This window comes from Crocodylus porosus, unplaced genomic scaffold (assembly GCF_001723895.1).
Source record: "Crocodylus porosus isolate Cpor-Errol unplaced genomic scaffold, CroPor_comp1, whole genome shotgun sequence".
Taxonomy (NCBI): domain Eukaryota; kingdom Metazoa; phylum Chordata; order Crocodylia; family Crocodylidae; genus Crocodylus; species Crocodylus porosus.
The window spans coordinates 57,400,020-57,417,980 of record NW_017728949.1 but is presented as its reverse complement, the minus strand read 5'-3'; the positions used below and the strand labels follow the sequence as shown (position 1 = coordinate 57,417,980).

At 39.4% G+C, this 17,961-nt stretch overlaps 1 protein-coding gene across 1 annotated transcript in view; it reads right to left on the bottom strand.

The window, feature by feature from the left end:
• Nucleotides 1-17,961, bottom strand: part of PTPN4 (protein tyrosine phosphatase, non-receptor type 4) — a 118,311-nt gene that overhangs the window by 36,813 nt on the left and 63,537 nt on the right. Inside the window, exons 13-15 of the mRNA XM_019553569.1 lie at nucleotides 11,675-11,809; nucleotides 10,270-10,428; nucleotides 3,466-3,690 (exon numbers count right to left, since the gene is read on the bottom strand). Of these exons, the coding sequence (XP_019409114.1) occupies nucleotides 3,466-3,690; nucleotides 10,270-10,428; nucleotides 11,675-11,809 (519 nt within the window). The remainder of the gene's footprint in view (nucleotides 1-3,465; nucleotides 3,691-10,269; nucleotides 10,429-11,674; nucleotides 11,810-17,961) is intronic.

Genomic DNA, 17,961 nt, shown 5'->3' with positions numbered 1-17,961 from the left:
AGAAAGCAACAGTAACCAGCAAACTGTTTGTTTCTCTCATCCTAGCTGGATTTAAGAGCTCATGAACTATCCTCAGAGGGACTGTGTAGGCAAGCTGGCAAAATAAGGGATTTTTTAATTCTATTAGCTTACAGTTTGCAGTCACTTAAGTGTAACTAATATTATAGCAGGGATTGGCAACTTTTTTGGGCAGAATGCCAAAAATACCCATAACCTTGATTTATAACAGGTTGGCGTGCCAGCAACAGACAGCGGGGAAACTGTAAGGGGCCTGATCCTTGTGTCAGCGCAGCCCTGGCCCCTTCCGCAAAGAGCGAGTGCCAAGCAAAACGCCTCTGCCTGCATGCCATGCGTAACAGGTTGCCTACCCCTGTATTACATGTTTCATGCAGAGAAGTTAAAATTTGCCATTACTGCAGTAAAAAAAGAGTTGCATTTGAGACTAGGCGTTGTGATGATGGAAACTGTAGCAGACTAACTATAATATGGATTTAACAATGGCAGCTGTTTCAGTAGAGCGCTCCAGGCCTTATTCGTTCTCCAGGCTTCTAGGAACAGTTTGAAATGCTTTACTACACATCTCAAGTTCTGTGTGGCTTGGAATATGCATATTTGCTCGCCCCACAAATTATCAGACACCCTCCATCCACTACTGCCACAACTCCCTCAACATACTTATGCAATTAAGCACACACTCCCTTTACCGCCTTCCAGCTCATTGGGGGTAAGCACTGACTTATGCCAAGCATACACAGTAATCTGAGGAAGCTGCAGACAGGCAAATTTTTCAGTGATTTTTCTTGCCTTCAACAGAGTGCCATTTAAACAGCTTTGAATCTAGCCAAAGCAGCCCTTGATGAGATTCACTGTACTTCATACGTGAGGATTCATGCTTGTATAGCACTGATACCAAGAGGTAAACCTTTTAAGAGAGCAACTGTGTCAAGACCATTATAGGCTCATTCTCAGGAAGGTACTGGGATGCAACTTGCTAAAAGCCTCATCTCAACTCCCTGCACAGAACGGTCTTTAGCCCCGCATGGCTCAGAAGGCAAACGTCTGCAGACGGTAGTTCCTTCCAGGGGCTGCATGGAACATTAACTCAATCTGGAGGTTCTGGTTTTATTCACTTAAACCTCACCGTAACCCACAAAGCCAGCCACTTACTCTGTATAAATCTCTTGCTTCCAGAAAATATTTATGGCAAAGAGGAAGAAGAAACTATGCAAGACAAGCTGACAACAAAGGGGGAGCTCTGTGCGTTTCCCAGTTAAGCATTTTAACCTGTGCTGGCTGAACACTGGAAGAATGGGGTAAGACTCACTAACAGAAATAAGGTCAGCCCAATGCTACATCAACTGCAGATGGTTTTAGGATTGATGTAAATATTCTGTATTGCAAAGTATTGTAAAGAAGAAAGAGCTAATTTACAATGAAAGCTCCAAGGGAATCCTGTATGCCTTCTCCAACCACATTTGCCCTCCATGTTGGTAAGCATACCTATATCCATAGGCTTTTCACTTGAAGTAATTCTCAGAGTGGGTTTTTAAGATGCTGTGGATGGAGTAAAAGTCACTATTTGAATACATGTCCCAAAGACTTCGTAAGTACATCTATTATGCATAAAAAACTTCAAATGAGTTTAGATCAATTGAAGAGGTAGAAATGTTGGGGATTTTTCTTTAAAATAATATTCTTATGTGCAACAGAAGAGAAAAAAAATGTAGTTGCTTGAAAATTTAAAGTGGCAGTCTACTTGGAAAAGCTCCTCTTCAAAAAAGCATCCTGAAGTTCTGGGTTTATTGTGGCTTGAAGATTTTGATGTCATGCACTCAGGTTTACAAGTGGAAAAATAATACAACTCCAACCCTGCAAATTCAACTCAAAGTTTGAGAACTATATTGTGTTTCTTCCTATTGCAAAGTACCCAAAAAGAAGCACTTGTTTGAACGAAGTTGACCTTCAGTTACAATTCCGTATTGCTTTTTGAGAGTTTGCACACATGTAACTCACTGGAATTCAACAAACAATTAGGCCGACAATGCACATGAAGGAAGAGAATACAGCTCATTCCAACACAGCTGAGTTGGCGCTTAGGGGCTGTTAACAGGAGTTAAAAAAAACCAAACCACCTGAACATTATTTTTGACACTCAAGTAAACATGACTGAACACACATCAGGAAAAGCTCTGTTGAGTAAAGCATCATTTTTCAGAGCTGTACTACACTTCTATGCAACTTAGTTTACTGCAGACAAAGAGAACTTTTATTTCATGTTTTAATTAAATAAAATGCATTCTCTCACATATGTTGCAACACTTCATGCTTCACTTAAAGGCTCATCATCTTTCATTCACAGAAAACTTCCAGCCCTCATGGTTGTGGGTAAAATATTTAAAATGTGACCTGAACACACCCCAGAAGTTCAAAATCCAGTAAGTAAATAACAACAACCCAAATTTATTTTTAAAATCTCCATTTTGGGGAGCATGATTTGTAACTTTATGAATGTCTGAGATTAGCAGTCTTGTTTATGTAGTATTTCATAGAAGTAGGAATAAAACAATTCTTCCATCCTCCAAAAGTTTTCATTTTCCACATAAGGATAAAACGAAGAATGTCTTAATTTGACATCTACCCACCCGGAACATCCAAATGGTACGGACGCTTCTGCCCAATTGCGAGTGCAGACTTAAACCTGGATAATCTAACCACCAAACTACTAGACATTCTTGCATGGATCTCTCCCTGGATTTGACTAGGAGTTCCATCCTGGACCTGAGAAGTATTGCTTGATGAAATGTTCATCAACACTAGTGCACTGCACAGAAGATCATGGTTTTGAAGCAGTAGCATTTACTGACCAATTGCTGCTTTAAGAATTCCTGACTAGCTCCAACAGTTACTGTATATGCACATGGAGACTACCTGGCTCTTTTCAATATCAAAGATCAACCCATGGAAACCAGTATTCAGGAGCAGCTCAGGTTTCAGCTTTAGTTAAGCAGGAAAAGGTGTGTGAGTCAATTGAAGATCAGGCTCTGTCCCTGTTATGTGCAGCCATAACTCTGAAAAAAAAAAAATTTTTCCCCCCATATCACCTGCCTTTCAAAAACAAGGTTGCATTATACTTTGGGATGTATATATGCAAGAAAATATGGTATATATCATCTTTTAAATCTCTAGGGCAAATTTATTACCAGTGCACAAGATAAGATTAAACATTAAGATAAAAGATTCAAGCTAAAAGTGGGAGGTGCATAAGATACACTTTCAAGAAAGGGTCCCATTGGGTTTAAGAGTATCCCCAAAAAGTCTTTGTATGCTTACTCAAATATTCAACTTGGTAAAACTGCCACATGAGGAAAGTGGGATGTTTTGGCAGTTCTGGTAGGTATGTCTGATCAAGATGGCTGCAACGTAACGCAAGAATACAAGCATTGTCACTGAAATTAATTACTTCACTAGAAAAGCAGGAGGAAATCAATCAGAGGAAAACCAAGTTGATTAAAGTTGATCCAACTGCTTACTGTGGATTTTTCAGGTGACGTGGGAACATCAAACGTTTCATTAATATGGTTATCCAGGTCTTGCTGGGAGTGAGAGTGATGAATTTGGTTCCAACTGTTCTTTTTAGATTGTTTGGGTGGTAATGCAGGTGGCTGCCCATCTACAGGGGTCTCCTGGGATCTAGACAGAAGGGTGAAAGTAGAAAACATGTTATATTTTGAAGATTCTGAATAAGATTCCAAAGCAAATTTACTTCCAAAACAAATACCTACAATTTATTTATTTATTTTTACCAAAAAGAAAAGCAATTAGCTCCCACCTTAGATGAAGATTAGCCACCTGCCTGCACGTGATACATCCCTTACTCCCACATAGCAGCAGCAGTTTCTGCCCTGGCACACCCGGACTGGCCTCCAGCATCTGGAAGTGTCCCAGCCAAACCAGGATGTTTGGTCACCCTAATTTTGCAGCTAATTTTTACCAGCAGTACCTCAAAAAAAGAATAGTTCTAACAAAATCTGTATTTATGAAATGACATGTATGCTTGTTAGACCTGAAAACATGGTGCTCAAAATGAATCAATATACACAGTTATCTCTTCTCCTCAATTAACAACTCAGCAACATACTTATCTACTTACATTAATACACAACTCAGTTTTACAGTAAGGCTTTACATTTACAAATTAAAAGAATAATTTTCACAGGTATAAAAGGGGTAGTTCAGTGTTTAAACCCCATGACTGAAAGTAATCTCCTAAACACTAACAAAGGTAGCCCACCTTGCTACCAACCACATGAACCTGTTTTTATTAAACACCCACCTACTTCCTAGATGATTCAGATGGAGCAGCATACTAAAGCTAACCAATAATCGTAAGAAAACTCACACGAGCATCAGTAACTTTCCTCATGTAAATTAGTCCCTCTGACTTCTCTTGTTCTATTCACACAATTAACTGTTAGCAGAATACAGCTCTTATGAGACATTATAGAAGTTCAGCTCACTGCAAGACCTAGCCTCCCTGGGGCAGCCACATGACTAATTCAATATGGTGCAATTTGTTATTTTCTAGTTATTAAAACAGAGCATCACAAAGCTATTGTCATTTTATAGAAAGAAAAGAATGTGACTGTAGAAGCATTAAATATTGTGGGTAACATTAAATGAGGAAATATATTGAATATAGAATATTTTCAGATAAACAGTGTTATTTAAACCACAAAGACAATGCCTTTCCACATGAAGGAAGATGACGGCAGCAATGTTTCACTGAGAAAATTATGTGATTTTCTCCTTCAGGTTTTCATACAATCTAATAAGTCTCCCTTATTTATTAGAAGCAACCTATGTAAATCATGTAAACAGACATAACAGCAGATTTGTGTTATTTCTTGATTTAAAAAGCAGCTTATACCTATTTATAAACTTTGACAGACTGTCTCAATTTCCAAATTTTAGCTAATTAAATTTTTTTACATCAACAGATGATGGGAAAAATATTCATGCTTCTTCTCTCACTTACTTCATTCCCACCTCTATACATCATTAATGCGGCAGAGCCACACAACTGCTTTATTGTTGACCCTTGCCTGGTTGTCATCCTGGGTGTGCTGCACACAGGAGGAGGCTGTCAGCAGCCTGGGGTGCATCACCACACTCGCATATTGGACTACATCATATGTGGCATTAAAGTGACCAGCTTTGACGTGAATCCCGTCTAGTTTAACTCATAAGTTGCGGGGGAGCTTGCACCTGGGTGGACAGGGTGTTGGGTTGCTTCTGAAGCACTTGAGATGAGAAGCAGTCTCATCCTCCTTTTTGTGGGGTTTTTTCTACTCCCACCTCCACACTATTCCAACAGTACCCGCGTCTCCTATCTAAATGACTTCCTTGACTTCGGTTGCTTATGTACTGGTTGCTCCAAAACTTCATGAACCAGGCGCTCCTGGTTTTGTTGGGCATGCTGAGCAAAGCCAAGGCCAAACAGTCAAGCTAATATTTAAACATGGAATAATGGATGGGTTATAACAAGGTGAAATTCATATAGAATAGGAACTAAAATAATGTTTAATAAACATTTTTAATAATATTTTCTACACAGAACAGACAATAAAAAGCCATGTTAGCTTCAAACAAGCACAACAGAAACAACTTTTCAATAGTTTTGTAGACAAAGACTGATATTACTAACACTAACCAATTAATTCCTAGCACAAGTTATTTAGGCACTGGCCTATTAATGTCACCTAGGGCTTTTTAACTGCCTGAACATTTATTGATTTAAGAATCTGGTCAAAGTTAACGCACCTTTTTAAAAGTGAAGGGTAGGATAATAGTAGGTTTTTCCTGTGAATTATAACTTTTTAAAGATTGAAAAAAGTATTTAAAAAAAAAAAAAGACGCAACAAATAAGCATTTCCAAAAAACGAAGTAAAATGGTAGTTTAAGGTTTGGCTTCATTTCTGCATGTGCATCTTAACTTGAGAAATCTCTATGGAACATAAAGCTAATAGTAAACATTTGAAAAAGTTACTTAAATGGCAGTAGCAATGCAACGTGCTGCAATATATTAGCATAAAGAATTGTGAGAACTAACAATCCAGCCTTGGGCAAAAACTTCACTGCTTTATATTTGCCCAGTCAGCTTTAAATTTCCTTATGAATGCTTAGACAATGGCAGTGAAAGCAGCCTATTTTACAGTCAAAGCAGCTCTGTGTTGGTACATTCAGCAATTTACATAATAATAAAATAAAACAAAAAAACTCCACACTGACAAGCTTTGTGTGGTTTTGTTAGACATATCAGGTCAGTCTTCTAATACGTTAACAGAAATAGTTTCATATGTGTGGCGTAAATGTATTAAAATAAACTCCTATCACCTATTTTAAGAATTAATTTAGACTGTTTTTAATTATCTTACTAAATTACAAGCAGGAACATCCCAATTAACTGTGAAACAGCCAGAGAAATCTAAGCACAAACAATGATATTTAATACTTGCTCTGGTCTCAGTATAATTCACTATTATTTAGAAGGTTCAACATAAATGTATTTATTCAGGAAAATTTCGATACATTTCTACAACAGCTCTGCTCTTGAAAAAGGGAAATTATTTTCCACATTAATTTGCTATGAACTGAATTCAAACTTTACCCCAAATATGTGAGGTTTTAGACATTGATAGTTTACCATCTTAATCCTTGGAGTCAAATTTAAATTTTATTTAAAGACTTTTCACCACAAAGGCACACTGAGATGCACTTTATATGCAGTTCTGACAAGAATCAAACCTGTTGTATTGAATTACTTTTGTTGCAAATATTCCATAATTAAAAAAAAAAGAAACAGCATTACTATTCCTACTACTTTTTAAATCTTAAAGCAGCAGAAAGAAAAAGGAGCAAATTTTATGGCCCTGAAAAGTATAATAAATTAAAATGAAATGTATCATTCTACAATAGTTAAAATAAAATGTGCAATAGATATTTAACCACTGTATTATTGTTCATTCCCTCCTACCTAAAAAGTGTCCATTGTTTACAGTGCAAAGGACATTAAATAGAGATACTTAAAAGCATGTGCATCTTGTACATATTTATTTATTGGATAGTGTAAGTGCACGGCAACACAGTACCCAGGCTTGTTGGTACACAGTAGTTTAAAGCATATTTTCTGACGCCAGATTGCCTATAACATTCTATATTCTGGTTCCTTTGGAAGTTATCAGATATCGACTCAATCACAGTTCAGCTGAGATTGTCAAAGGAGCCTAAAGGAATAGAGCTAATTTTTTTAAGTACCTAAATACTTAGTAATCACTGTGCCATTTTCAAAAATGTTCAGTCTGTCTATTTCTAGAACCCAAATCCTAATTTTACCTTCACAGCAATTTATAATATTTATTTATTTATTTTTTGGCTTCCCTGCCTGTTGACAAAAATACCAATTAAAAAGTTTTAAACACCTCCAAAACAAGGTGGCTGAAACTCCAAAACAGCACCTCTTTCAATGAAGTACTACTTTGGAACACTTCACTCTTTTTTTTTCTTGTTTGCCTGGGGTTGGTGGAGAGGGAGGGAAGGGGAGTGGGTGGGTAGCCTACCTGCTGTCCAGCTGCTAGGTCCTGCCTGCTCTAGATCCCAGGGATTGAGCATCCACCACCTGCCTGTTCAACTCTGTTCTGGGATCTTTGCTTTCCCATCCCCTCCATCTTCTACCCCTCTGAGGGTGGCAGAGGGCATTGCTGAAAGTGTAGGTCACTTCCGCTTGCTCTCATGCCCACTGGCAGGTGCTAAAAGGCGGCAGAGTTTTAAAACATACCAGCTAGGGAATGGGACAGTGGGCCTATGCATAGGCTCCGACTAAAACATTTACAAGCACGTTTCACTCAGAAACATTTCAACTGCTACATCTGGAGGCACCATGTTCTCTTGTATCCAATCCCTCCTTTACCCCATGCCATGCTTTATGCAATGAACACCTTTACCTGTACCAAGCTACAAAGCCACAAACCCTCTCTTTTCTCAAGTCTTCTCAAATCTTGCTATTGTGATGACCTTAAGAAAAAAAACTCAGCTATTTAATACCTCTATTACTTAATGGAAAGACAAAATGGAAAGTTGGGAAAAGTCACAATATTACCAACCTAAAACTTCAGAGCAAACGTACTGAAAAAAATGTACAAAAAAATGTAGACATTTCATTGCCTCACTCTCCACTACCCTTAGTTTGCTGCCCGTCAGACTGCAAAATGCTCCCAGGCAGGAGGCACATCTACCGCTGCTTAGCACCTACTGTCAGGGAGTCCTAATAAGTCATTTCCATTAAGTATGTATCAAACTGCAGTAACGGATCTAAAAACGTCAAGGTTTTGAACTGACCTTACTATTCCAACGAGTCTGAAAATGAGAGTTTTATGTTATAGGACAGGAGATTCCCATTAGCTATTCTAACCCTGAAAGTGCAAGACATCTCATAAAAAAGTGAAGAAAACTGTGTCTTAGAAACAGCTTATATCACATTAAAGGATTTTTCAAATGTATGAATTCCTTACTGCAAAACAATCTGGCACAGTTGGGCTACATAAGCAGACGGGATAAAAAAAAAAGCGAGTCCAAGTAAAACCATAACAACTTTCTGAAGCATTTTTTCTGAGATAGAAAACATATATGAAAGACAATGATGTGGGGATGATCTGCATAATTTGCCCATTGAGATCATCTCAAACTTATTCTAATTACATTTTCACACTACATCACCAAGTTTTCAATGCATCTACATAGAAAAGATTAGGTGGTGACTGAGCGATAAAAATGTATATTATGGACTTATCACTTCACCCGAGTTCTGCCTACTCATCCGTTTCCAACAGAGTATCTAACGTTTCAAATTTACGAGCAACTTAAAATAATCTCACTTTCAAATAAATCTGTCACACATTTCAACATGTTCCTACAAACATGGTATCCCAACCAAAAAGATATTGACTTGGATTCAACATAAATAATTTTATGCCCATCACTACTCCAGAATTAACTTTGTTAACTGGTGACCCTACAAAGGTAGAAACATAGACATTATACCTGTGAAAAAGGAAGATTCTTGCATCTAGATTTAGATACTATTTTTAGTTTCCCTTCTTTGTAAAAATCTTGAATCACTGGACCCACTGTACTAGAAATGCTCAGCTTTACAGGGAGAGTGATAATGAAAATTGTTTTAAAGTTTAAAACATGAGGATTTTTTTTAAGTCCCTGCTCCACTATGTGGCATATACAGAATATAAATTACAGTGATAGAAAGCTTTTGCTGCAACTGATTCTGAATAATTCATAAAACACATTTTAAACTTTTGTTCCTCGATAGTAATGCCAATACGGTCTTAATAACCATTTCTCAAACTCACATTCTCTCTCCCATGCTAAGAATAGATGCCAGATTTCCTCTGGGACAAAGCCTTTTATTTTGGGATCCTACAGACCTACATGCCCATTGTTTCACTTTAAGTACCTGTGAAGTACTTGAGATAACACCCTTCTCTCTTCCCCTCCTCGCTTGTTTTGATGCAAATGAAAGCTCAGGACAAACAGACCCAGGATAAACCAGACATCTGTTTTTACCCCCAGAAAATAATTCTTGCTTACACACTCAGAGGACATTTATACATGTGTCTGGGAGGTGGGACAGAGGGGATGGGGGCAGCAGCTTTAATGAGAGCAGTTCCAAGAGCCGATCTAATTAAAGACCCCAGAGCATCAAGTGCATCAAGGTCCCTGTGCTGAAAAATAGTGGTGAGGGCGCTTTAACTAAAGCTTGGAGAACAAGCTTTAGTTAAAGTACCCCGCTGCCATTTTTCAGTGTGGGGACACCGATACACGTAACACTGGAATCTGCTGGAATGCAGTAATAATCGTGCTCCAGCAGACTTGATTAATCTGCTCTGACACACGATTAATCCGAGCCTGCTGTGACATACTGTAATTATAGCGCATTGGAGCAGCCTCGCTGCACGTCTACAGGCACCAAGAATGATAGTCACGTAAACCCCATCAGGCTCTTATTTTGGTAACATTTTTTTCCCCCCCCTCATGGTGTCTGTTTTGTAATGTCCTCTAAAATCTATTCCCTGCAGGTAATTTTTCTGGGTCTGGTTTTACCGATAAAAATTACAAAAAATTAGTACACTGTTCAAGGGAGAGACTACAAATATTGGAGCCCCTGGAAGTTACCGAACTATAACGATCAGTCAAACTTACGGCGATGACTCTAGGATGATGCTGTTAGCCTGAGTGGAAGATGGAGATCTGTGATTTGCAAAAACTTCACTTGGTGAGGTGTGAACTACATGGTCCACTAAGTATCCAACTGAAGATGGTCGTAAACGGGTTCCCTCTTGAGTGAAAGCAGAGTTGCGACTAAATGGAGGAAAAATAGTCAAGTAGTTGGAAAAAATCTCAAAATGCAAAAACATTTAATTTCCCCTTTTTAAAAAAAAAATAAAAGAGTTGCCTTCTAAATGTAAGCATATGATCCTATAAATAATTTTAACAAACTCAATAGTGAAGTCTCATTCTATTAAGAGAACCTCTTCTCAAACCTTTAAATTAAAAGTTTAAAAATGTATTAAAACAATAATAGAATCAGATAAATTAGCTATTATTCATAATTACTGCATACAATATTTCAAAAATCCTTTCGCCATAAATACTAAAGGTCATTCATATAATAGTTCTAGGAAAGAATAAATAAATTGCACTTTAAGTGCGACAGTCCAATGGATGGGTCACTGGGCAGTTGGAAAGACCGGGGGTAAAATTCTGCCCCTGCTGAAGTCAATACAACTGTCCACTGAGTTCAGAAGAGTCGGGATTTCAGGTCTAGAATTCTATTTCTAGCCAAGTTGTGAACCTTGTTGTGGGACACATTTCATTTCCATCTCAGTCTACTTCTGGATATATGGCAGTTACTTCCATTTTCATCCACAGAGTTCATAGCTTTTAAAAAGTGCTATTAAAAAGGTGTGAGGCATTATTATTTAACCCATAAAAATCTCAAATCTAGATTACGTCATATATTAACATAACATTCACTGGAATAACTGTTCTGAGGACAAAAGAATCAGAAATCATCACCCCTTATGCAATAATGAACTAGAAGGTTCTAACTCAGAATTTGTTTCAATACAATGAAAGAATCATTTTGTTATTTTATAGCAGAAAAGCAAGAACGCTTTTCATTAATCGTAACTGTAACAAAAGTACTTTATGGTCCTTTAAGGAGTAAGATTTGCAAAGAACAAGAGGACTAAGCCAAAGAACCCCCACAAACATTTTCTGATGTCCATCACCTTGTCATTTTCCTGGAAGAGCTTTTAACAGAAGTGGTACATTATGTAGTCAAAATGTTAAAAAAAGCTACTGCAATTTAAGCACCTAATATTACACTTCCTGTAATGGTGCATCTCTCTGAGATGTACTTGGAGTGATTATCAGTAAAATTAAGTTTACAGTTCTAAATAAAGGAAGATAAAAAAAACCTGTTTGCTGAAATTACTGTGAAACTGAAATAGATTTATTTTGGTAAAGAATTAATTGAACAAGTGAGTTTATTTATAAATAAGGATGGACAGACATGCTTGTGAGAGCACATCATTCTACTTACTGATTTGGGGTTCCAGGTGGAGATCGTGATGGTAGGCTCTGAGTTTCTAACCTGTCATCTGACAGTGAATTTCTACTTACTACCTCCCAGTCCATTCCACTCATCAATTTCCGTGCCAACGGTTTACTTGGGGACCTAAAAGAATATATGAAAATAATTTACCCTAAAATACTATCATTTAGATAAAGCCATTAGACTAAATTAGGAGCCCTGCTCCACAAAAGTGGAAAGACAACTGAGGAAGACCACTAGTGACTATCTATCATAATGAAGAAAGCCAAGTTAAGAAAATAAAATCTGCTGTGTAAAAACCTAGATAGGAATATCAGTACTAAAAATCTCCTATAAGAACAGTTATAGCCTTTAATATAGAGAGATGGATTTGGAAATTGGTATACGAGTCTGGATTCTTCTAGGGTCACCTCTTAAAGAAAGATGTGATGCATTTCTGCTCCTGACATAAGCCAACACAAAAAGGCAGGTATAGAGCCATTAGAAGCAAAAAGCTGATGAGCTAAAAGTGCACGGACTCCCTCCCTTCACTTTCTTGCTTTCCAGTAAGGGTAAAAGATTAGATTCCAATATGAAATTGAATAAATACTCTAATTTATCCTGCCTGTTTTCTTTTCTACCTTACTGACGGTCTTAAGACTTCTTATAAACTTCTCAAAACTTATCAAGTACCAACCTAAAACAGATTATTAGCTCTTTGCCTTACTGCTCCTGTTGGAAGGCCGAGTCGGAATCTCCCTCTCCTGTATGTAGTTAGAAACCTGATTTCCAGTCTAAATTTATTCAGAGCTGATTTATACTTTTTTGTTCCTGTGCCAACACGGTCCTTTAGCTTAAGTTGTTCTCCTCCCTCCTGGATGTATTTATATAAAAATCATCATATTTTATCTATCTTCATTTAGCCAGGTTAAACCAGCCAACTTCTTTTAGTAAAATGGATTCGCTATTTTCCTGACCATCCTAATTACTCTACTTGGCATCTGTTCCAGTTCAAATTCATCTTTCTTGAACAGGGGTGACCAGAATGGTATGCAGTATTCCCTCTGTGTACTGGAAATATCCTGTCTAATACATTTATGATTGTTTTTGCTCTTTTTGTGACCATAACATATATGTAGCTTGTAGTCACTCTCATACCCAGATCTTTTTTCATCTGTCTTTTCCAACTGATGAACCTTGACTGGATAGTAGGAATTCTTATGAGTAGTCCCTAAGCACATGATCTGGCACTTGTGACAGAACATATCATCTCTTTTTCCCCTCTTACACCACTCCTCCCAAAGGTCATTCAGTTCCTCCTGTACCTTATTCTGATTCTCCCTTGTTTTGCTGATGCCTCACAATTTTGTCATCACCTGGTTTCATTTTATGCCATGGTTATTTCATATCTCTTCCCCATTATCTCCCTGCATTTAAGTATTCTTTGCTCCAAATTTGTTTTACAGCCTTGAAAACTACTGAGATAAAAAACTTAACAGGCTTTCAGTTGCCCAGATCACACTTCCCCCTTTTTAAAAATAGAGACATGTCTTCTTCTGCAGTAGAAGTGTTACTCCCGCTGGATAGATTTATTAAAATTTCTTGTCATCAGACTCGCAATCGTGTGCGCCAGTTTTTTCAGCATTTTAGAACCGAGATTATTTTGCCCCTCGGTTTGTGCCTAGCGGCTCCTCTGAAGTTTGCCCCAGTCTCAAATGTGGCAACTGCCAATGCTACATTCTCAATCCCAGTGGCCACCATGCCATTGCCCTATAATTCTAATATAATATAGGCTGTAGTGCATCCATCTGTGTGTCTGTCAACTGCACATGTGCCACCCAGAGCCTTACGGACAGACTGACACACAGGTGGAGGCCGCTGGGTCCAGGGTGTGCTCCCCGCTGCGGAGGACCGGCCCCAGGGTGTGGTGCGAGGCACGTGGCCATGTGTGGGGGCATGGCACGCAGCATGCTGGGGGCACGGCACGCGGCTGCAGGATGCTGCGTAGGGAGTGGGCAGTGCATGCCGGCTGCAGCACGCTGCCACGGGGCAGAGCATGCACCCCGCACCTACTCCCTGCAGCCATGCGCTATGCCCCCTCCCCTGGGCAGGGAGCATGCACTGGCTGCAGCTGCGGGGACACAGGGTGGGGACATGGTGTGCAGCCACACCATGCCGTGAGGGAAGTGGGCACGCAGGGGTGGGCAGCACCTGCCAGTTGTAGCATGCAGCTGTGGAGTGGGGTGTGTCCCGCACAGCCATGCACCATGCCCCTTCACGCACAGTGGTGGCGGGCAAGATGGGGCAGAGTGGGGCTGGACACAGAGTGGAGTGGCAGCGGGGGCAAGGGGAAGCAGGGCCGGAACCGAAGCAGCATGGGGAGGGCACTGGGTCAGAGGCTTGTCTCCCTCCCTGCCCCCCCCCGGTCTTTCATGACAGGCTAATCACTTTGCTACTATATCAGAATCCTTATAAACACCAAGGCAAAATATTTACAGTGGTTATCTTTAACATGGACTCCGCCCTCTCCAGAGCAGCCCCACTTCCTACTTCCTTGTTCTCTTTATGTATGTGGTTAAATAACATTTTGCTATTTTAGTTTCCTTTGCAAAGTCTAGCTTGCCCTGTCTTGGGCCAGTTCTTACTTCATCCCTGCACTTCATGTCCCAACCATACCTAGCTTTGCTGTTCAATCCTTTTCCTTATTCCTTGTAGGTTTTCTGTCTAAGCTTTTTAAGGTGTCTCCATAAGGTCTGGAGTCCCTCTCCGCACATTTTTCCCTTTTACTTGGGATGAAAACTAGTTTTCACACCTTCCGCTTAAAGAAATTCTAACCCCCCCCCGCCACACGCATTCAAATCCTTGAGCTTTTATCCAGGTGATTTCACTAACTAAACCCTTTAATATTCAAAAGTTACAGACCTGTTTATTTTACTTCTTCATTTAAGTTCACTTTGTACAATCACTTGTCTTTAACTTCCTCAACAACAACCAAAACAAAGGTGAACACTGCTGTTCCCATTGGTTACTTGTTTAACGAAGAAATAACATTTGCTCACCAATATATCTAGGTAAAGCTCCCATATTGACAACTCTCCAAAATATTTCTCTAACCACCTGAAACAGATCTCTGCCCACATCCAAATCCAGTGCTGCAAGCTGGTATAACACCTTAAGAGTTACCAGGAAACCTACTATTTAGGGATTTCATTAGTAGATGGTTAGGATTGTGAATCCAAAAAGATGACAAAGCCAGTAGGGAAACACAGATCGCCTGAATGAGGGACTAACATAAGAGGGATGGGGGTGAGGTGGGAAACGCAACTAGGTTACAGAAAATACAATGTTAGCCAGAATAATATCATAATTAGCCAAATTCAAGAATGGGATATTTTATATGCTTTTTTATTTACTCCTACAATTTATTTCAGTTTTGTGCCTTGTCAAGCCATGCAGAAGAAACTTGAAAAAAACCATCCTCTAAAATGTACAAAATGTAATCCACCAACGGTTTATTCCCTGTATGGTGATATACATTGACCCTACATTTTGGCTGTCGCTTATTATTTTCTTCTGCCAAAGTTATTAATTAGTTTGTTTTTTTTACAGCACATGGATTAAAACAACTTTTTTGATGAGTTACAGAATTTTACAGATATGCATAGTAGCTAAATTGTGAATTATCCAATTCAAGCTGGACAACTTTTTTCTCAGTGATAACCCAGTCTGAACATACTGCTGCATTAACTATTAAAGAGAGAGGCAGAGAGAGAGTGTGAGTGAGCAGAAGGAAAGGAAACATCTCACATCTACACTGATGTGTAAGCACATTATTCCTTTTCTCTAGCAATGGTTATCATTAGCCAGATCCTGCCGACATTAAGCTTACAGTTGCATCAAACTATGGCCTTTGCCTGCAGAACGGCACTAAAAGGCAGATGTGCAAAGAGGTAAACTGTGGTTGTTTAATTTGGGATAGAAAAGTATCAATTCCGTTAGTGACATGCAAAAATAATTTTAAGGAACAGAACGAGTAGAAGCTACAGGAATCATGAGTCAATGAGTTAATTTCCAAAAGCAGCTTTCAGTATATTTAAGCCAAGCAACGACTATCAAATGCATGAAGTAAATACCAAGTCATCCTGATCTCAAAAGTACTGTAAAAATTAACAAAACAAAAAGACAACATTTTTGCCCCCCCAACACAAATGCAACTAAATCATGATACAATACAAAATAAATAGATGGAAATCAGCAAAAATAAAGACCTTACAGTTTTTATTATAAATGCAGGTTATTTATTCACAGTTTTGCATTAGAGGAATGTAATGCTTCATATTAGTATACAATTTGTTAAACACCTTCAACTCCGGATTTGGAGGCAGTCTCATGTTAGTGTGCTCAAATAATTAATACTGAAAGGGGGAGAAGGTACAATTTATTGCTCTATGCTACAATTTGTAGCTACTACATTTTAAAACCCTCAACCTACCCTAGGCCACAACACATGAATACAACGTCCTATAAAATGAAGAAAGCTGGTGTTTTTAATTCTAGTTGAAATCTCTTTCAAGAAAACCTACCTTATTTACTGTGCACAAGTTCTGATCTCTTGGACCTACACTTGATCTGAGCCGAAAGGCCAAAAAGTACTACACGCTTCTACCATCATAAACTGCAATGTTTGCGAGTAAACTTTTGGTTCAGCTACTTTATTAGCAGGTCTGTGTCCCACCCACATGGTTGGGCTTGCTGCCTCTATTTCCTGTTCTTTGTGGAAATTTCGAAGAAAAGTTACCACAGTACACAGCAACAGAGCTTTTCAATGCTGTGGTTTTTTCTATTTTTGACCTTGGCACTAATTTTCAATACCTCTCTATCTGACTAAACATTATCTATCTCTCTGGTTACACTTATAGCATGAAATACTTCAGCTAAGTCTTCTTCTGTATCACATTAATTCTAGACATCACCTCAAAATAATTTTCTGACATGGGTGGTGGAGGCTGAAGCGCCAAATCATTATAAATGCTTTTTGGACTTGGAGAATTAAGTATAACCCTCAAATAGGATACCTCATTGGAAAAGTTTATATCAGAGGTATCAAAAATATGGGCCACAAGCCAGATCTGGCCTGTGGAGCCCTGCCATCCATTCCCCCATGCTGCCCTAAATCTTACCAGACCTGTGGCACAAAATCAGTCCACAGGCCGATCTGGCCCTGTCCCCAGTGTACTTGATGCAATGATGCTCAAGGCAATCTGGGACCCACTCTGTGTGCAGCGCAGATCCCAGGGTGGGCGGAACAGTTTTGTTGCTGGGTGCGGTGCAGTTTGGCTGGAGCAGCAGCCAAGCTGCACGTGGTGGCCACTCAAGCTGTTCTGCATCACACACCGTCCCCACTCAAGCTAGTCTGGGACATATGTTGCACGTGGCACTTGCAGACACCATGTACAGTGCGGGTCCTGGACTGGCTGGAGCAGATAGTGTGTGCAGCACAGTTCTGGAAATACGGAGGGCGGGAGGAAGCAGGTGCTGTGTACTGTTCAATCTAGCCAGGGTGGCCACGGCATGCAGCTGCTGCTCTGGCTGGACTACACCATACACGGTGCCTGCTCAGGCCACTCCAGGTTCGGTCCCAGTCTGGCTGAAGCAGATCATGTATGCTGGAAGGAGGGTCCAAGGGTCAGATCCGCTCTGTACACCAGCCCAGCGTCACTCTTGGACAACCAAGTTACATATTCCTAAAATTCTGAAACTATTTATCAGCTTACTTGCCAAAACAGATTAACCAAGAGCAAACCAGATGCATCAAAAGCCCACAGAGTGAATGGGGACCTTTGCACTGATAAACCTTGGATCAAGCCCCAGACGTGGCTTTAAATAGGTTCCCAAGGCACAGAAACTACCACCTTTGTAAACGTTCTTCATTGTACACAAAGGAGAGCATTATGAGCACTACATTCAATTTAGTGTACTTGACCAGTAACTACAAACTGTCAAGCCATCACTTTAAAGAGCTTATTCTAGAGCAATCCCATCCAGTGTTCTTGTTTTCAAAACAAAAAAGCTACAAAAATATCCACCAAGCAACAGTATCTAGAAATGGTTCCAACAGGAATTTTTTAAAGTGAGATCTACGCTAAGCAGAACTATAACTATATCTAGTATTGCAGGAATACACTTTTCCAGGGACATAAACAAGAAGCTGTGGCTGTGTGTGGGGGTGTATATGCAGCAGGGTTTCATAATTTCATAGTTTCTAGGGTCGGAAGGGACCTGAGCAGATCATCGAG